This window comes from Ornithorhynchus anatinus, chromosome 9 (genome assembly GCF_004115215.2).
Source record: "Ornithorhynchus anatinus isolate Pmale09 chromosome 9, mOrnAna1.pri.v4, whole genome shotgun sequence".
Classification (NCBI taxonomy): Eukaryota; Metazoa; Chordata; class Mammalia; order Monotremata; family Ornithorhynchidae; genus Ornithorhynchus; species Ornithorhynchus anatinus.
Window position 1 is genome coordinate 29523555 of NC_041736.1, and position 22186 is coordinate 29545740.

The 22186-nt window shown below is 45.3% G+C and overlaps 1 protein-coding gene across 1 annotated transcript in view; it reads right to left on the reverse strand.

Moving 5' to 3' along the window:
- ACSS1 (acyl-CoA synthetase short chain family member 1) overlaps positions 1-22186 on the reverse strand; it is a 59653-nt gene that overhangs the window by 32672 nt on the left and 4795 nt on the right. The window contains exon 2 of the mRNA XM_029071649.1: positions 2585-2681. Within this exon, the coding sequence (XP_028927482.1) occupies positions 2585-2681 (97 nt within the window). The remainder of the gene's footprint in view (positions 1-2584; positions 2682-22186) is intronic.

The following is a 22186-nucleotide window of genomic DNA, read 5'->3' on the forward strand; positions in this document are numbered from 1 at the left end:
GGCATCTTGTTTGGCAGACAGGCTCAGCTGGAATCCTGAAAAGTAGCTGGCAAATGAGGGCTCTAGGAGACTCCTGGTTCCATCGCACACTCTTGAAATGTGCTACACTCCTGCCCACCTACCTACTTGGGGTACTCTGGATCCCAAACTGAACACTTTTGACAGGGAAGAGTGTGGTTGGAGCTGTGCAAACCACCATTGCTCTAATCAATTCCCTTGCATGGGTTCTAGGACCTCATCTTTTTGTCCAAAGCAGCAGGGACAAGTGGAAGGAGCGTGTGCCAGGAGTCAGAGGAATTGGGTTCTAATCCCTGCCTCACCACTTCTCTGCTGTGTGATCTTGGGGAAGTCACCTAAAGGGGACAGGTAAGTAGTACTAATACTTCACTCGGCTGCCTGGATTAACTTCCTATAGAAATGTCGGGACATATCACCCCACTCATCAAAAATCTCCAGTGGTTGCCCATTCAGCACCATATCAAACAAAAACTTCTCACCATTGGCTTTACAGTACTACCCCACCTTGCCCCCTCCTACCTCACCTCACTTCTCTCCTTCTACAACCCAGCCCACATACTTTACTCCTCTAGTGCTAACCTTCTCACTGTGCCTCAACCTCACCTGTCTTGTACCTGACCCCTGGCCCACAACCTGCCTCTAGCCTGGAATGCCCTCCCTCCTCAAATCCAATAGACGATTACTCTCCCTGCCCTCAAAGTCTTATTGAAGGCACATCTCCTCCAAGGGGCCTTCTCAGATTAAGCCCCACTTTTCCTCATCTCCCACTTCTTTCTGCATCATCCTGACTTGCTCCCTTTGCTCTTCCCCTCTCCCAGTCCCACAACTCTTATGGACATATCTGTAATTTTATTCATTTGTACTGATGTCTGTCTCCCTGACGCTAGACTGTGAGCTCATTGTGGGCAGGGAATGTGACTGTTTATTGTTGTATTGTACTTTCCCAAGTGCTTAGTATAGTGCTCTGCACATAGTAAGCACTCAATAAATATGATTGATTGAATGAATGAATGAATTGTGGCTTAGTGGAATCAGAAGGACCTGGGTTCTAATCTCAGTTCTGCCTCACATCTGCCATGTGACCTTGGGCAAGTCACTTAACTTCTTTGGGTCTCAGTTCCCTCATCTGTAAAATGGGGATTAAGAGTGTGAGCCCCATATGGGACAGGGACTGTGTCCACCCTGATTAACTTGTATCTACCCCAGTGCTTAGAACAGTGCTTGGCACACAGTAAGCACTTAACAAGTACCATAATTATTATTGCTATAGTGATAGGGACAGGCAGACCTCAGTGAGGCTTGCAACTCAATATATTATGATGGCCTGTTGACTGTTCTTCACAAGTCTCCCTAGCCATAAACATTTGTTATGTTAATATCATATAGTCACTCTACAGTGGGATGAAGGTCAAAATTCTGTAGCAAGGCTGCTTCTTGATCCTTTTGCTGTCACAAATGTTACCTAGCAAAACTTTTTTTTTTTGCACTGACTGATCTCTTTCACCATAAGGTTCAAAGGGGTGGGATGTGGGGGTCTATCTATGTGCAGTATCATCTAGATACTGGACTTGAATTAGCTTGGCTTTGGGCAAAAACAAAGTGGCGGGAAAGACTCACCCATGGATGATTGTGCACTGGTAGCCATCACCCTTCAAGTCATTTAAATGCTCACTATAGCTTTTCCTTGGGCTGTCAAAAGCTTTGGACTGACAATCAGACTACCAAAGCCCACAGCCACTGCCTAATGTATCCTTCAGTGGTGTGGAGCTTAAAGCCACTGAAAAATTCTTCTATTTTGGGGAACGTGTTCTCGCAAAATGCAGCTGAGATGTAACAGCATGACCAACCCAGCACTTGGACAAACTGAACAGACTGGCTCTGGAAAGAAAGGGAAGTCAGCCTAAAAACAAAGACTGACATCTTCGATGCTGTTGTTGTCTTCTTAGTATTGTGATATGGCTGTACTAATGTCCACACCGATGGCCTATGAAACAACTCAGCTTGTTCCATCTGTGCTTTCTGGAGTGGAAAGCTGGCTATAAAATGACAAGATCTCAACCCGAACACTCAGTTCCCACAAGAGTGCGGGATCAGGAGCACGGAGGAGATAGCAATAAGGGCTTAGCTGTAATAGTGTGATCAGTATAATATGAACAAACCACTTAAGAATTCCCCACAGGGTCTATTGTGGAGAGCTTAGCAGTGGAGGTGGCCAGAGGAGAAGGTCCATAGCCCTCAATATGAAGGCCACCCTCAAGGCAGGCACCATTCATCCCAGAACCTGGGAGCTTGTGACCCGGGAAAGGCCCTGGTGGTGTCAGATCTACCGTTTGGCTATTCAGGTATTATTGGAGCAAAGGGAACCACCCACACATGCTCTCACCCAACCACATCATACCCTTTCTCTAGGCCTTGAAAGAAACCAAGAGGACAGGTTGAAGTTAAATCAGACAGACTAGAAATCGAAGGTGTCAGATAAGCAGGCTAAAATCAGAGGAAAATTCCAACTAAGACTTCTGTCACTGAGCAAACAAGAGCTTTCCTACTCCTGCTAGCAGTGCTTTACCTGTATGTGACTCTCACTTCGGTTCCAGGTTCATCTCTCTCCCAGATCAAAGCCACTTTGTCCGGGGACCTTTGGACATGCCGATCTAAGCAGTTCACTGGATGAAAAAGAAAAGATTTTATAGTTATTTTCTCTCCCTAGATAAGAAAATCGTGAGGAAGAGGCTGTCCTTGGGCGGACTCGCTCACAACGGGGCATTATTCCTGGATGTCACTGGCAACGCTCCCTGCTTCTCTCTGAGAGGAGCCTTGCAGACCTCAGGCCATCAATGCCAGCATGAGCAAGAGGTGCTCAGCTGCCATGTCCCCTTTCTGGTATGGATTTGGCACCAGAACCCCTCATGTCCACTATTTTTATTTTGAATGCCCGGCTTTCTTTCAACTCAGCTCCTCCCACAGAGTCCTAGGGCTTGAAAGAGGCATCTGTGCTTCCAGCGATGTTGGGAGGGAAACAGTGGCTCTTGAATCAAGAGAGGGGATAAGGGATCCCTCAGTGATTCACTCGGGGAGCTGCAAGGCAGCGTGGCCTATTGGAAGGAGTATGGGGCCGACAGTCAGGAGACCTGAGATCAAATCCTTGCCCTGCTATTGACCTACTACGCCAGCTTGGGCAAGCCACTTGACCTTTCTGGGATGTGGTTTCCCCAGCTTTACCACGGGATAAGACAGTCTGGAAGTTCCATGTGGGACAGGGCCAGTCCCTGACCTCAAAACTTTGATCTACCCTGGTGCTCAGCACACAGTAAGTGCTTAATAAATGCTGTAATTATTATCTCTGCACAGGAAGCAAGAAGCACATCTAATCCCGAGCAACCACTCTCAGACTGATATGAGAATCTCTGGCAGTCTAAAGGACCCATCCCTACTCCAGTGCCACCAGATGCCAGGCAGCCTGTCAGCAAGACCCAACAGCAGCAGGCCCAGGGATCTCGGGACTGGAATTGCCTGCTCAGCCATATTCCTCCCTTCCCCTTCTCCACCTTCTACTTCTGACCACCCGCCCTTTCGTCTCCATCCAAACTGCTACCTTGTTAGTATATTCACTCATATTCCGACTGGATTACTGCATCGGCATCCTTTCTGATTTTCCAACCTCCTGTCTCTCCCCATTTCAGTCTATACTTCACTCTGCTGCCCGGATTATCTTTCTACAGAAACACTCTGGACATGTCACCCCCCTCCTCAAAAATCTCCAATGGTGCCTCTCAACCTTCGTATCAAGCAAAAACTCTTCACTATTGGCTTCAAGGCTCTCCATCACCTTGCCACCTCCTACCTCACCTCCCTTCTCTCCTTCTACAGCCCAGCCCGCACAATCCACTCCTCTGTTGCTAACCTCCTCACTGTGCCTCGTTCTTGCCTGACCTGCCATCTACCCCTGGCCCACCTATCTCCTCTGGCCTGGAATGTCCTCGGTCCTCACATCTGCCAATCCAGCACAATTCCCTCCTACAAAGCCCTACTGAAAGCTCACCTCCTCCAGGAGGTCTTCCCAGTCTAAGCCCTCCTTTTCCTCTGCTCCCCTTCCCCTCCCCATCACCCCAACTCCCTCCCTCTGCTCTACCTCCTCTCCCCACCCCACAGCACTTGTACATATTTTTCTATTTATTTTATTCATGATGTGTATATATCTATAATTCTATTTATTTATATTGATGCTATTGATACCTGTCTACTTGTTTTGCTTTGTTTTGTTGTCTGTCTTCCCCATTCTAGACTGTGAGCCCATTGGTGGGTAGGGATTGTCTCTGTTTGTTGCTGAATTGTACTCTCCGAGTGCATAGTACAGTGTTCTGCATACAGTAAGGATTCAATAAATATGATTGAATGACCACCACTCTCTGACCCATCTGCACCCCTCCTTATTTCCCTTCCACCTCCCAGTGCTACTCCAAGACATATTCAATCGGTCACCAAATCCTGTTGGTTCTACCTTCACAACATGACTAAAGTCTGTCTTGTCCTCTCGATCTAACCTGCTACTATGTTGATCCAAGTACTTATCATATCCCCCCTTGACTACGGCATCAGCTTCCTCACTGACCTCCCTGCCTCCTCTCTAGTCCTTGCTTCATTCTGCTGTCCAGATCTTAATTCTAGTCCTTACTTCACTCTGCTACCCATCTCCTCACTCCTCAAGAATCCTCACCTCCACATCAAATAGATCAAACACATCCAACATCCTTACCATTATCTTTAAAGTCCTCAATCAGCTCACCCACTCCTACGTTACATGGCCGATTTCCTTCTCCAGCACAGTCCTCACACCTTGGACATCTAGCACCAGCTTGTTCACTGTGCCTTGATCTCATCTATCTCACCACCAGCCCCTTCCCACATCTTCCCTCTGGACTGGAACTCCCTCCTACTTCTTATATAGCAGTCCACCATCCTCCCCATTTTCAAAGTCTTAGTAAAAGCACATCTCCTCCAAGAGGCCTTCCCGCATTGATCCCTTTTTTCCCCTTCTCTCTCTCTCTTCTGCATCACCTGTGTTCTTGGATCTGTACCCTTTTAGCACTTGATATTCACCCCAACCTTAACCCATAGCACTTATGTACAAATCCATATTTAAAGACATTTTAATGTCTCTAGACTGTGGGCAGGGAGTCTACCAACTCTGTTGTATTGTACTCTCCTAAACACTAAGTACAGTGCTCTGCACTGACTAAGCACTCAATAAATACCAATGATTGATTCGTTGATTGTTAATGCACCTCGGTTTCCCAAGCTGTCAGGAGTGAAGCCATTATCTCCTCCCAGATGTCTGGCCTGGACTCACAGCTTCACCTCCCCACGTCCTCCGACCAGACTCAAGAACTTCCAAAGGGCAGCATGGTCTAGAGGTTAGAGCACAGGCCTGAGTGTCAGAAAGACCTGGGTTCTAATTCTGCCTCCGACATTTGTCTGCTGAGTACCTTGGGCAAGTCACTTAACTTCTCTGTGCCTCTATTACCTCATCTGTAAAATGGATTAAGACTGTGAGCCCCGTGTGGGACTTGGTCTATGTCCCTTGGTTTCAACTACCACCTCTATGTAAATGATTCTGAAATCAACATCTCCAGTCTTGATCTCTCCTCTTCTCTGCAGTCTCATATTTCCTTCTGCCTTCCAGACAACTTTATTCAACACCTCTAACTTAATGTGTCCAAAACAGATCCTCTTATCTTCCCACACAAAACCTGTCACTGCCTTTAAACGTTCCCATCACTGTAGAGAGTACCACTGTCCTTCCTGTCTCACAAGCCCATAACCTTGGCATCTTCCTTGACTAATCTCTCTTGTTCAACTGACATATTCAATCTGTCACCAAATCCTGCCGGTTCAACCTTTACACCATTGATGAAATCTGCCCTTTCCTTTCCATCCAAACTGTTTCCACATTAATCCAAGCATTTATCTTATCCCACCTTGATTACTTCATTAGCCTCCTTGCTGACCTCCCAGCCTCTTTTTTTTATGGTATTTGTTAAGCGCTTACTATATGCCAGGCATAGTGGATACAAGCATATCAGGTTGGGCACAGACCCTGTCCCACATGGGGCTTGCAGTCTCAATCCCCTTTTTACAGGTGAGGTAACTGAGGCACAGAGAGGTGATGAGACTTGCCCAAGATCACACAGCGACAAGTGGCAGAGCCAGTATTAGAAATCAGGTACTTCTGACTCCCAGGCCCGTGCTCTATCCAATAGGCTATGCTGCCTCCTGGCTCTCCCCAATCCAGTTCATACTTCATTCTGCTGCCCAGATTATTTTTCTACAAAACCATTCAGTCCATGTTTCCCCACTCCTTTAAAACCTCTAGTGGCTGCCCATCTACCTCTGCCTCAAAATAAGCTTTAAGGCACTCAATCACCTTGCCCTCTACTACCTTACCTTTTTGATTTCCTACTACAAACCAGTCTGCACACTCCACTCTTCTAGTGCCAACCTACTCACCTCAATCTTATCTCTCTCGCTGACTCTTTCCCCACATCCTGCCTTTGGCCTGGAACAACCTCCTCCTTCATATCTGACAGACATTCACTCTCCCTATCTTCAAAGCCTTATTAAAATCACATCTCCTCCAAGAGGCCTTCCCCATCTAAGTCCTCATTTCCTCTACTCCCACACCCTTCTACACAACCCTTGCATTAAGATTTGTATCTTGCATTCATCTGTCGCTCAGCCCAACAATACTTATATACATATTTGTAATTTAATTTATTTATTAACATTAAAGCATATGTCCCCCCCTACACTGTAAGCTTATTGTGGATAAGGAATGTGTCTTCCAACTCTACTATATTGTACACCCCTAAGTGTTTAGTACTGTGCTCTGCAAACAGTAAGTGCTCAATAAATACAATTGATTGATTGATTGTGTTTAAACTGACTAGCATATATCTACCCAAGCACTTAGTACAGTGCCTAGCACAAAGTAAATGCTTAACAAACACTACCAAAAAAAAATGAGGAGCAGGAAAAATCTCAAACAGGGTCTGCCCTGTTAGCTCTGCCCAGTCTGCTCATCCCTCCTGAGGCAACTTGCTCCCCCATCCCTATGCCTCCCCTCAAAATGAAGCAATGGGACCTACAGAGACAGCTGGTCCTGCTAGTGATAAGAATTATGGTATCTTTTAAGTGCTTACCATATGCTAAACACAGAGCTATATAACATACAGTGTAATCAAAGATAGCTATAGTTTCTGCTGCGCCATTAGCCGGGCAGTTTGCCCCTGCACTAGCCAGGGAGCTGGAGAGTAAGCTCCGGCCACGGCGGCCAGGTACCCGACCAGGGGTCATCCCCTCTGCTCAAAAACTGGAGGCTGTTGTCCCGGGGGATGTGGGTGGAGAGGGGAGTCTGTCACAGTAAAGCCTCATTGCCCCCTACCGAGCTCTGAGGTTAGAGAGATGCAGCCTTGCCAACTGTGTCCCCTGAAACAGGCACCCCCTCCCCCAGCCTTAGAGGAAGAGGCTTCCCAGCCCCCGCCCGCCCCTCACAAGCTCCCTCTTGCTATTCGTCATTTGTCCTTTATCACAAAGACCCTGACCTTGTTTCTTGTCGCTTGTGAACTATGGCATCTTTGGTGCCTTTTAAATCCTTTAGAGAACATAAACATCCTGTATCTCCCCATGTGCAGCTGGACTCCCCTGGGCCTTCCTCCAAGCTTAAGTCTTTAGAGAAAAAGATGCTCTCAGTCTTGTCATAGGGTCTTGTAGAATAATAGTGGCAGCAATAGTATTTATAAAGCCCTTACTATGCTCAAAGTGTTGCACTAAGCCCTGAAAAGGGTACATGGGAAGGAATCAAACACAGTTCCCAACCTTCAGGGGACTCACAATCTAAGACTAAAACAAGGGGGACAAGGGACTTCCAACGCACACACGAGAAGAGATGCGACAGTGAAAACACTAAAACAATACGAAAGACAAGGATCAATCCAGAGAAGGAAAACAAAAGAGCAGATAGGGCTAGGGGACCAGAGCTCCAGGCTTCTCAAGCAATCAATCAATAGTATTTATTGAGTGCTTACTGTGTGTACTGTACTAAGCACTTGGGAAAGTATAATACAATAAAGTTGCTTTGTGGGCCCAAGTCCACAAACAGAGCCCATGGAGTAACTGTCACAGCTACAGGGGCCACCACAGCCTTCCATGCATTTTATGGAGGCTGCAGGTGCCTATCATCTGTACCCTGCCCACCCTGGTGGAGAAAGGCAGGATGGGAATGAGGCCCCAGGGTGATGTGAATGGGCCCATTTTGGGTTACCCGCTAAGCAGCCTTACTGTCCCATTTTGATTGTTCAGCTTTCTAATGACACCTAGTTCTTAGCCAAAACCAACTGCTTCTCACCATTCTCTGGGCTCCTGCCGGGACTGTGGGCTGGCCTGTCCCCAGGTGTTAATGAACGCTTTTTGGGGGGTCTGTGTCCTGTTTTTAGAGTATTCACAGAATAGTCACAGTTCATTTTCTCCTCTTCTTGTACTACAAGTAACACACACACACACACACACACACTCTAGGGGGGAAGGAGATGGAGCATGAGAAATTGCTTATTGATTGCTCAAGCTGCTTAGAGAAGCAGTATGGCATAGGAGCAAGAGCACATGCTTGGGAGTCAGAAGACATGGGTTCTAATCCCGGTCCGCCACTAGTCGGCTGTGTGTCCTTGGCAAACCACTTCACTGCTCTGTGCCTCAGTTACCTCATCTGTAAAATGGGGATGAAGACTGTGAGCCCCACATAGGACAACCTGATGACCTTGTATCCACTCCTTATATTGACCCTTTGCCTTTATGAACATCCCTTTATGGGAGGGACAGGGAGAAAGAAAGGGAGGGAGCTCATTTGCTTCTATTAGCCAACCAGACCCCTATTATTGGTCAAGTGCCTGAGTGCTGCTGGGCCCTCTACTCTCCTCATACCCTGTGGGAGTGAAGGAGGGGCAGGTGGAGCAGAGGAAGGTCCCAAGAAGCTAATCCGACGGCATGGACTGAGATTCTCCTGTTTGGCAATTTCCCCAAGAAGGAGTTTTTTTAGAGGTGACTTTACAAAGCAACTATTCTTTCTCAAGTCTCCTGAAGTGGGACTTCAGGTCTGCTATCAAAATGGGGGCAGGGCAGGGGGAGGAGATAGGGTGGGACTCTAGACTGTAAACTCACTGTGGGCAGGGAATGTGTCCCTTTTTTTGTTATACTGTACTCTCCCAAGGGCTTAGTACAGTGCTCTGCTCACAGTAAGCACTCAATAAATACATCTGACTGATTGGCTGACTGGGACTCCCTCCATCACAGGTTTGCCTCCCCAGAGACCACCCATTTGCTCCCAGTTTTCATGGGGACAGGTCCATCTATTTACTTCCAATTTTTCTGGAGCTGAAAGCCTGGGTTCCAGTCTGCTCACCTCCCCCTGCTTCCCCCCTATGCTCTCAGCAAGGAAAAAAGCTGCACTGGCAAGCAGGAAAAAAGCTGCCAGATCCAATCCTTCCTGTCCCTCCCACTTGTCTGCAGTTTATTATTGGACTTCAAAATGAACTGAAACTCCAGCCTCTCTCCCTTCCATCCCAAACTCCAGAGATCACATCCAGTTTGCGTACCCTTCTCTCCGTCCCTCCCCACCCAGTTTCTGATATCCCTTTTTGTGGAGTTCCCCACCCCCATCACCCTCTGCTCTTCCCCCTTCCCCTCCTCTCAGCACTGACCAATAAGTATATATTATTATATATATATGTATGTACTAATATATAGTATATATAATAAATATATATTATTTATTACCCTATTTATTTGTTAATGAGGTGTATATCTCCATGATTCTATTTATCTTGATGATCTTGTTTTGTTTTGTTCTGTTTTGCTCTGCTGTCTGTCTCCCCCATTTAGACTTTGAGCCTGTTATTGTGCAGGTATTGTCTCTATCTCTTGCCGAATTGTACTCTCCCAAGCGCTTAGTATAGTGCTCTGCACACAGTAAGCGCTCAATAAATACTATTGAATAAAGGAATGAATGAATGAGTTTTTGGTTTTGCTACAAAAAAAGCCCAGGACTGGTGGTCAGGAGCCTTGGAAAACAGAGTGCCTGCTACCATGAGAAACATGATACAGTGGTCTCTATGTGTCCACTATACTCCCACTTTCCACATTGAAAATCAGAGTGAATTTCATCACTTGGAGTGGGAAATTCAACAGGAAGATTTTCCCACCAATCAGATTCTCCCTGGGGAAACAATGAGGAGGGGGAGGGAGGGGTGGATCCAAACCAACAGATTAGACTTCTTGCTGACTTCCCTGCCTCTTTTTTTATGGTCATAGTTTACTCATTTATATTGTCTGTCTCTCCCTCTAGACTGCAAACTCCGTGTGGCCAGGGAATGTGTCTACCAACTCTGTGTACTGTATTTTCCCAAGTGCTTAGTACAGTTTACTGCACACAGTAAGTAATCTATAAATACCATTGAGTGATTGAATTAATGACAGTGTCCAGTTTCTAGAATTTCCAGTTTCTAGGGCTGGCTCTTGGAAAGCCAAGTGAAAGTTCATCTGGAGCTTCTGTTGTCTGCACATAAAAGAATGAGAGAATATTGTTCCTGTTGTTATTATTATTATTATTCTATGTCCAGCTCCCCACTGTGGCCAGTTCAAAGGGGAAATCTAGTTCTGCACTGGTCTTAGCCTCTTAAAGGAACTCCCCATCCTGTTTCTACCCCAGAGGATTCTCCTTCTAAATTGAGGGTCACTGCATCTGCAATACTCCCTCTAATCCCAGCAGGAGTCCAGGCACTGCATCAGGGAACAGCTGCAACCTGCCAGAGCACTGGCACCCAGAGGAGGAGGAGGAGAAAGAACAGTAATACTAGTAGGAAGAATGGTTTTTAAGTCTTCCTGCGTTCCTCCACATTCCCCATCTCCCTGTTCCTATTCCTGTCCAAACTCCTCCAAAGGGTTGTATACAAACCTGCTGCCTCAACTTCCTCTCCTCCAACACTCTGCAGTTTGATCCCTTGAGAGTGTGAACTCTTTGTGGGACAGGGACTGTGTCCAACCTGATTAACTTGTATCTACCTAGTGCTTAGAACTGTGCTTGGCACATAGTAAGTGCTTAACAAGTACCATAATTATCATTATTATTATTTTCATTATCCACATCACTGAAGCCATCCTTTCCAAGGTCACCAATGACCCATTTCTAGCCAAAACTATGCCCTAATTCTCTTTATTGCTTCACCTGTATTTGTCACTGTGGACCTCTTCCTTTTCCAGAAACACTATCTAACCTTGATTTTACAACACAGTTCTCTCCTAGTTTTCCCTTTACTTCTCTGGCTGCTCCTTCTCAATCTTTTTCACTGACTCTATTTTTTTGTGTCTTACATCCACTTCTGTATTTTCATAGAGACATATATGCTATTTTTAAAGCATTTAATCACCTATCCATTTGACCATTCTATTTCCCTTCTTTTCCGTAATTATTTTAAGTCTGTAACTCCAACTTGATTGCCAATGCCTTGAGTGCAAGGATCACATTTTTTAACTTTAACCTCCCAGGTATGTAATATAGTGCTCTGCACACAGTAGACACTGATTAAATACTATTGGTGATGATTCATTGAATTATTGGAATTTACTGAGCTTCACTAAGAGTGATGCATTGTGCTAAGCACTTGAGAAAGGACAACAGAAGCACAAGACACATTCCCTGCCCACAAGGAACTTACAGTCTAAGAGGGGAGACCTATAAATTATTTACAAATAGTGAAATCAGAATCAATTAACCAATCAATGTATTAATTGATCACTTTTTGTGGGCAGATACTTTACTAAAGCTCTTGGAAGAGTAGAATACAACAGAGTTGGTAAACTCTGCCCACAGGAACTTACAGTCTAGAAGAATAAGAATAGATCATTTTACGTACAAATGAAAATACATAAACACACAAGTTTTAAGTTGGCTATAATACATCCATCCATAGCAATCCATATCTGATAGCTGTAGTCGTTGGATGAATAACACTTGAGTGTAGTGAATTAATCAGGGAAAGCTTGTTGGAGGAGATAGGATTTTAGGCTGGCTAGAAATGGTGGAAATCCACCAGACCTCAGCTGAGGGCAGTTCCAGGCCTGAGGGATAGCTTGAGTAAGGGATTGGAGGTGAATGAGAACATGACAGGATAGAGTTGGAAGGTGAGCTTGCAAGTAGCTAGAAATGCTATCTACTATATGCCCTCTAGACTGTAGGCTTGTTGTGGGCAGATAATGTGTCTACCATCTGTGTTATATACTCTCCCAAGTGCTTAGTACAGTGCTTGGAACACAGTAAGTAAGCCCTAATGGCAGAGAAAATAGAGTTCAAGTGGTGCTGGGCAAGCCACCAGCACTAGAATCAATGTTCATCTATCCATTTTGGGTGTAGGTTCCCTTTGATGTTCTCTTTTGGATTCTTTGATATGCTAAGCCTCCAACATTTAGGATGTGTAACCATGCACCTCTAGACTGTAAGCTCATTGTGGGCAGCAAACGTATCTACCAACTCTGTTGTACTGTACTCTCCCAAGCGCTTAGTACAGTGCTCTTCACACAGTAAGTGCCCAATAAACACCATTGATGATGATGATGATGATGATGATGATCTGCACTGGTTCTCAGTCCTGAAGTTTCAGGGACAATGCTAATCTGCCATTTGTGATGGGGACTCTGACATCATAGATGTTTGGACGGAGAAGAACCAATGGAAGCAGGAGGTGTTTTGGAGGAAGAATTGGAAAGATTTAGGATTTAGGGTTTATCACTGGCTGTGACAGTTAAATAACTGCAAGGGTGGAGGATGACACCACGGTTGCAAAATGCACATGGCATCACACATATGATGCTGGCAAACTGAGTAACATGATGTTACATGACGGATAGCATACATCCTCCTATATCTGGAGCATGTTTCTGGAGTAACGACCCCCTCGCTTAGTCTGAGATCTGTGTGACCTCAGGTACCTTGCCCAAGCCACTGAACTCAGTGGTGGGGGCCATGGTGGAGGGAAACTCAGGGAGGAAAATTATGATACCAAACATCAAAGGTGTCTAGATCTCAATCCCTATCAAACAGGTGACAGGCCAGCTGAAAACTACTCTGGCCACTGTTAAACTGGGTGACTGGCCACCCCATTTTGGGAAAGTTGGGAGAAGGGGAGAGTTTCAGAGGGAAGTTAAGAATTTCAATTTTTGAATTTTTTTAAATGACGTTTGTTAAGCGCTTATTATATGTCAAACAATGTTCTCAGAGCTGGAGTGGGTTCAGGTTAATTAGCACTGTGATCCTGTCCTGCATGGGGCTCAAAGTGTAAGTAGGACATGTTGAGTTTGATATGCAGGTGGGTTGTTTTAATATGTTCATCCCCTTGATTCTATTTATTGCTATTGTTCTTGTCTGTCTGTCTCCCCCGATTAGACTGTAAGCCCGTCAAAGGGCAGGGACTGTCTCTATCTGTTACCGATTTGTACATTCCAAGCACTTAGTACAGTGCTCTACACATAGTAAGTGCTCAATAAATACTATTGAATGAATTAATGAATGGAGAAGTCCTGGTGGAAAGAGGAAATGAGAGATTAGATTAAATAGGAGGGAAAAGCTCAGGACTACAGAGTAAATTTGGAAGTCCATCCTTTGTAAAAATCTGCAATCACACTTCTTCCAGGAGGCCTTCCCTTACCATTTTCTAATCTCCTCAATTTATATCCCATTAGTCTGCTGAGGGTGGTTGGGTCCCACACTTGGCCTGTGTTCACTGATGCTGGTCAATCACCAATCCACTCGTTGTTGGGTAGGGATTGTTTCTATTTGTTGCCAAACTGTACTCTCCCAAGCACTTAGTACAGTGGTCTGCACACAGTAAGCGCTCAATAAATATGATTGAAAGAATGAATGAATGACTTCATCTGGAGTGTGGAGGCGAGTCAGTCCTGGCCCAGATCACTACTGCAGGGAGGTGCCAGGGTCAGTCCAGGGGGGAGACCAGCCCAGGCAAATGAGAGAAGCAGCACCAAGAACTGATTTTTTTTTTTTTTTTGCTGGAAGAGGAGGGCTTCAACCGCAATGGCTGCAGGCAGAAAGCTCCCAGAGCCTCAAAGAAAAACTCCGACTGGGTCTGGACTGGTAGAGGGAAAATCATCCATGCACAAAGCAGAGGGCAATGAGCCAGGAAAGTTCAGCTTCCAAGAAGGGTTGGGCAACATGCTTAGCCTGCCCCAGAGATGAGGACATTCAAAAGATCCATTATGCAACTGGTTGCCGAGAAAGTGTAGCGTGTTTTTGATGACATAGCACTTAAGGTACGGATGTGAATTCCCTGCTTAATGTGAAGTCTGCTCACATGGGCCTCTTGGAACAGCCTTGGGAAGCTTGGGAGTCATGATCTGAAAGGAAGGCCAGGATGCAGTAGGGGTAAAGTGGGAGGGAGAGGGCCTCCGGCAGGCTGGGAAAATTAAAGTAACTTGAGTGGTTGGTGCAGCACAATCATTTGGGTTCCTCAGTGGATTCCACTGAAACGTGAAATGTTCACAGCTTGGCTAATATTTTGGTTTTTTCTGCATAACCTATTTAAATGAGCAACAGAACTTAAACAAAACTTACACTATAAGGGAGTTGGAACTTTTATTTTGGAAACTAGAGCTTAGTCAATGTTTTATAAATTATATAAGACAACTCTCCAAACTCATCAGGGCCCCCTCACCTGTACAGGGCTCCAATTCCCTTCTATCTGTTAATTAGTTTGTGTCTGTTTCCCCCCTAGGCAGTAAGTTTCTTGAGGGCAGGAATCATGTCTTCTAAATTTTTTGTACTCTCCCAAATGCAAAGTTCAGAGCTCTGCACAGAGTAGGCCTTTGATTAAAATGACTGATTGATTGATTTCCTCCCTGGGGACCAAAGTTTCTGTGAGAATTTCCCAGGTCCAGGAAGCAAGAGCAGATGAATTTCAGGAAAGTAAACCAAGAAAGGCCCCTCAAAGTCAAAGGAAATAAGCCAGGTGAGCACTAAGACCCTAGGAGAGGGACTCGTCCCCAGTTTTGATCATCAGTGGGTATTTATTGTGTGCTTACTGTGTGTACAGCGCTGTACTAAGTGCTTGGATGAAGAGAAGGGAAGCTTTCCACCAGAGCAGCACCCAGATTGTGGCCATGACTGCTCATCACAATTCAGAGGCTTTAAACACCTGTATCTTCAACACCTTGAAGCTCCCCAGTCTTAGGCAACCCTGTGACAGGACATACAGATCAAACTATGAAAGAGGCCCATAAACAGAGCTTGGGTGCTGAGTCTGAAGCAACCTGGGGATATGCTGCCTGACACCACTCTAAAGTTAGTAGCACTAGGAAAGTGGTGTTGTTCTTGTCTGTCCGTCTCCCCCGATTAGACTGTAAGCCCGTCAAACGGCAGGGACTGTCTCTATCTGTTGCCGACTTGTTCATCCCAAGCGCTTAGTACAGTGCTCTGCACATAGTAAGTGCTCAATAAATACTATTGAATGAATGAATGAAAGTGTAGCTCCATTTCCGCTGCCCCACAGGGCAATTTGAAAACTCGAGTGAGGAGTTAGGCCAAAACATGGGAGGAAGTCATTGACCCCCACAGGATTGGCAAATTGAACGTCAATAGTTTAACTCAGCAAATGCACCAGACACCATCTTCTCATCACTAACACCACCTTCTGCCTGCCAAACAAGAGGCGAACAAAAGACCTAAAAAGTGACATCTTACTGGAAATCAATCAATCTTATTCATTGAGCACTTACCGTGTGCAGAGCACTGTACTAAGCACTTGGGGGAGTACAATATAAAAATAATATAGACACATTCCCTGCCCATATCAACAAGGACCCTTGTCTGATGAACTCCAAGCTCACATGAACTACACAACCATTATAAAAACTGCCAGTACCACTAAACGGAGAAGCAGTGTGGCTTAGTGGAAAGAGCATGGGCTTGGGAGTCAGAGGACGTGGATTCTAATCTCGCTCCTCCACTTGTCTGCTTGGCAAGTCACTTAACCTTGGGCAAGTCACTTAACATCTCTGTGCCTCAGTTACCTTATCTGTAAAAATGGGGATTACAAAATGTGAGCCCCATGTGGGACAATCTGATTACACTGTATCTACCTCAGCTCTTAGAACAGTGCTCAGCACATAGTAAGCGCTTAAGAAATACCATTATTATTATTATTATTATTATTATTATTAAATGTTGGGTTCCTGGAGAATGAAGACACCGGAGGGGAATTTGGCAGTAATATTACAAACAGCTGTTAAAACAGGAAACACCAACCATAGTCTCCAATATAAACAGCACCGCACAGAAAACTTCTGCCCAGAGTGAAGATGGCCTTCAGAGAGAGGAAGAAAATCTTGAAGAGATGACAGAATTTCAATATTCTCCACAACCCACCCTTTACTTCTTCCTCTATTTCTTCACCCATTATAATATGGTTATTTGATGTGGACACTTCTGCTTTGAATTTGTCGAAATCTTTGTCAAAATGTTCTTTTCCCTCACTGCAATTCATTACTGCAGGGCCTTATGATGGTGACAAAGTGCTTTTGTATCGGGGCAGGCAGAACCCCATCCAGTGACCACTTCTGGGTCTGGACAAATGGGAAGGACTGTTATTAGTCCCCAAGACCTGTTCCAAAGAGGGAATGATGTCTCTAAAAGAGAGTCTATCCGGTGCCTGTTTCTGTGAGCTGCTGTTTGTCAATAGTCTAATCTTTCTCAGTGTGTGAGTGTCAGCTAGGAACTCCTCACCATTGGCTTTAAGGCACTCAATCACCTTGCCCCCTCCTATCTTACCTTGCTGACTCATTTCTACAACCCAGAACACTACGCACACTTCACTCCTCTAATGCCAACCTACTCACTGTACCTGGAACTCGTCTATCTCACCTCCATCCCCTTACCTGTGTCCTGCCTCTGGCCTGGAATTCTCTCCCCCTTCATATTCAAGCTGATGATCACTCTCCCCACCTTCAAATACTTATTAAAATCACATCTCTTCCAAGAAGCCTTCCCTAATCAATCAACTGTATTTATTGAGAGCTCACTGTGTGCAGGGTAACTTTACTAAGCCCATGGGAGAGTACAGTGAAACAATATAACAGACATATTCCCAGCCCACAGTGAGTTTACAGTCTAAAGGACCTTCCCTAACTTTAGTCCACATTTCCCCTAATCCTTCGTCCTTTTGCATTGCCCTTGCACTTTGATTTGTACCTTTTATTCACCTCACCATCAGCCCTACAGCACTTATGTACATATCTGTAATTTGTTTTATGCCTGTCTCCCCTCCTAGACTATAAGCTCCTTGAGGACAGGGAACATGTCTACCAAATTTGTTACATTTTACTCTCCCAAGTGTTTAGTACAATGCTCTGCACACAGTAAGTGGTCAATAAATATGATTGATTGATGTATCTGGATCTGGCAAGTTCATACACTATTAAATCTATTCTTTTTCATTTTTCAGTGTCCTCATATTGCCTGGTCCTGCAGTAGATTCACTCCTGTCTCCCCAGATTGAGCCTGGGAGACTCTGGCTGCAGGGTTCGGCACCTAGGTTTGGTCCAGGGAAGGGGCAATTTAAAAACTGGCCATGAGTTCCTCACTCCCCATCCTCCCCTCCACCCCACAACCGCTCCTTCAACCTGGGGCCAGTACATGCCTCCATCACTGGGGTAGGAGAGAGACTGCCCACCCCGCACTCTCCGCTCCTCTGCCGCCCACCTCCTCACTGTATCTCGGTCTCGCCTATCCCGCCGTCGACCCCTGGGCCACGTCCTCCCGCGGTCCTGGAATGCCCTCCCTCCTCACCTCCACCAAACTAATTCTCTTCCCCTCTTCAAAACCCTACTTAAAACTCACCTCCTCCAAGAGGCCTTCCCAGACTAAGCTCCCCTTCTCCCTCTACTCCCTCTACCGCCCCCCCTTCACCTCTCCGCAGCTTAACCCTCTTTTCCCCTCATTTCCCTCTGCTCCTCCCCCTCTACCTTCCCATCCCCTCAGCACTGTACTCGTCTGCTCAACTGTATATATTTTCATTACCCTATTTATTTTGTTAATGAAATGTACATCGCCTTGATTCTATTTAGTTGCCATTGTTTTTACGAGATGTTCTTCCCCTTGACTCTATTTATTGCCATTGTTCTCGTCTGTCCGTCTCCCCCGATTAGACTGTAAGTCCGTCAAACGGCAGGGACTGTCTCTATCTGTTGCCGACTTGTTCATTCCAAGCGCTTAGTACAGTGCTCTGCACATAGTAAGTGCTCAATAAATACTATTGAATGAATGAAAGTTCTTTCAGGGTCTTCTCCTGAGGACTCTGCTGCTCCCAGGGAAGGGAGGTGTGGGAACTGGAAAAGGGCAGAATCAGGTGACTGCTCTTATAACCAGCTTTGAGTGGAAGCAGGCACCAGGGGAGGTTATTGACTCCTTTCATTAGACTGTGAGCCCTAAGTGGGACAGGGGCTGTGTCCCACCTAATTATCTGTACCACCCCCAGAGCTGCCCACCATCTATCCCTGACCACCACTTATCCACCTCAGCCTTAGTTTGCATGAATAGACGAGTTGGGGGGATTTCTCTAACCGCTAGGAGAGTCTTCACTTCTACATCCAGCAGCTCCAGGTATCAGCTGTTGGTCGCCCTGTCTGCCAACTCAGGTGACTGTGGACCTCTCTGCTAGCACTCTCTGCCATCTACCTATCAGAGTGAGCCAGTACTGAGCCCACTGGTCCTGGGACTGAGACCAGTTAAAGCCCACATGAATCCAGTCCTGCTACTAGCAGGACAGCAGGCTTGTACTTCCAGCAAGGTCAAGGTCAAGGTCAGGGAGAGGTACCAACTTTTTAGAGGATCAGATAAATTTGCTGTTTCTTGGTGAATTGCTTTGTAGACAAAAGGCAAGGAATGCTAAAGTGCAGTTCTCAGCAGGGAGGAATTTTGGGGGACATTGCAGGCCCAGCCTCCCCAGGAACCTTGTTTTCCCAGAGTCCAACTTCTCCTGAACCCAGGTTCAGAGGGATCCATCCAGCCAGACTTCTGTCAAATGCTCCCTCCACATCAAAGATAATAGCACTGCTCAAGAGCCAGGACAGGATCCACCTGCAGTGCTCAGACACTAGGCTGTAATGCTATGTCTTGAAGCCCAGTCTGGTATGGGAAGGAGAAAGAGGAAAGGAAGAGAGGTTCTTGCATGGTGGAAAAAAGAGCAGGACTGAGACCTATGAACCCAGCAAGAGCAATCTTCCTCTAACTGTAAACTCATATGGGCACAGAACACGTCTGCTAATTTCTGCAAATCCGATCATATTGTACTATACTCTCCCAAGTACTTAGTACAGTGCTCTGCACATAGTAAGCGCTTAATAAATATAATTTGATTGATTGATTACCCTATCTCAACCCTGCCACTATTTCTCCAGGACTTTCCATCAGCTCCTTGTCTGCTCCACCTTGGCAGGGGAAAGAAGCAGCAGCGAGAGCACAAGGTCTTCTCCAACTTTAGAATCATCAATCATCATCAGTAGTATTTATTGCGCATTAACTGTGAGCAGAGCACTGTATTAAGTGCTTGGGAGAGTACAATAAAATAGGGTTGGCAGGCACATTCCCTGACCACAGCGAACTTAGAGCCTATATGGGGAAGGCTTTAACTGTGGCTGTAACTAATGCAACTGTTGGACTCTGGGCCACTAGGAGTCTAAAATACTGCTCCTCTAGCAACAGTGCCCTTTTGCCTTGTATTTTATGTTGCTTTTGTGTTTTTATTGCTTTATCTGTTTGTGGCTGGTCCCTTCACTCTCAAACTTATTTGTACACTCTGAGTCCCTTGAAGGCTGAAATCTTATATAATTCAACCAATAATCAATGGTAATTAATGAGTGCTTACTGTGTGCAGAGCAATGTACTAAGTAAATTCATTCTTTCAATCGTATTTATTGAGCACTTACTGTTTGCAGAGCACTATACTAAGTTCTTAGGGTAGTACAATAAAACGACAAACAGACACATTCCTGCTCATAACAAGCTCCCAGCCAAGAGTCTATTAGAGTCTACTAGGCACTTAGAAATGTACAGTTCAGTAGTATTGGAAGACACCATCCCTGTCCTCAAGGAGCTTACAGTTGCATGGATTCTCAACCTTGTATTTTTCCCAGTGCTTAGTACAGTGCTTTGTACACACTGGGTGCTTAATAAATAGCATGCAATAAAGCTTCTTAAATACAAAGTTCTTGTCAGTAGAAGTAATGTTGCTGAGTGTCCACCGGGTGCAGTGCACAGTACTAGTAATAGTGGTACTTAAGTGCTTACTATGTGCCAAGCACTGGGGCAGATACAAGATATATGAAGCAGTGTGGTGTAGTGGAAGGACACAGGCCTAGGAGTCAGAGGACCTGGGTTCTAATCCCAGCTCCATCACATACCTGTTGTGAGACCTTGGGTAGTCATCTGCAAAATGAGGATTCAATACCTGTTCTCCCTCCTACTTGGAATGCGTGGCCCCTGTGGCATCTCGTGTCTACCCCAGCACTTAGTTCAATGCTTAGCACATGGTAAGTGCTCAACAAGTACCAGGTTGGATGCCCCCCGATCCCCTCCAATCCCACATGGGGCTGACAGTTTGAGGGGGAAGGAGAACAGGTATTGAATGGCCATTTTACAGATGAGGAAACTCAGAAACAGAGAAATTAAGTAACTTTCCCAAGGTCACACAACAGGCAAGTGGCAGATTCAGGATTATTAGAACCCAGGCTAACTGTATCTCAGGACACACTATGCTACTTTAAGTAAATCTGGTAAAGTTCAACAGAAGCATCAGGCCCGTTTTTTTGTTTTTTTTTTAAAGAAACTTCCATGTAATGAAGTTTCTTTTTGAAGGCCAACAATCCACTGGATATGGAACAGGAATATACATTTTAAGGGCCTCGCCCCTACTCCCTCCCACTGCTCTACCCCCTTCCCCACCCCACAGCATTTGTGTATATTTGTACATATTTATTATTCATTCATTTTATTAATGATCTGTAATTCTATTTATCTATCCTGATGCTACTGATGTCTCCCTACTTGTTTTGTTTTGTGGTCTCTCTCCCCCTTCTTTGACTTTGAGCCCATTGTTGGGTAGGGGTAGTCTCTATCTGTTGCTGAATTGTACTTTCCAAGCGCTTAGTTCAGTGTTTTGCCGACAGTAAGCACTTAATAAATATGATTGAATGAATGAATGAATGATTCAAAGAACCTCTCTCCCTATGGAAGGTCTCATCTTGCCATTGTTTTGCTACACAGTGTCAGCTGTTGGGGTCTTGGAGATGGGTCCATCACTAGCCATCACTAAATCATTTCAGTTCTACTTTCACAACTTCTCCAAAATCCACCCCTTCCTTTCCATCCAAACAGTTACCACATTAAAACAAACACTTATCCTATCCTTTCCTATCCACTTAGCCTATCCAAACAATCACACTTCCCTCCTTCAAAGCCCTACTGAAGGCTCACCTCCTCCAAGAGGCCTTCCCAGACTAAGCCCCCCTTTTCCTCAGCTCCCCTCCCCATCGCCACAACACTCCCTTTGCTCTACCCCCCAACCCCACCCCACAGCACTTTTGTATATATGTACATATCTATAATTCTATTTATTTATATTAATGCCTGTTTTTGTGTGTATACATCTATAATTGATATTTGATATTTATATTTAATAAATATAATTGATATTTACTTGTTTTGATGTCTGTCTCCCCCCTTCTAGACTGTGAGCCCGTTGTGGGCAGGGATTGTCTCTCTTCATTGCTGAATTGTACCTTCAAGTCCTTAGTACAGTGCTCTGCACACAGTAAGCGCTCAATAAATATGATTAAATGAGTGAATGAATGAATGAATATCCTGCCTTGATTATTTAACAACCTCCTTGCTGACTTCCCTGCCTCCTGTCTCTTTCCATTCCAGGCCATACTCCACTCCACTACTTGAATCATTTTCCTTCAAAAACGTTCAGACCATCTTTCCCCACTACTCAAGAAACTTCAGTGGTTGCCCATCCACCTCTGCATCAAGCAAAAACTCCTCACCATTGGCTGTAAAGCA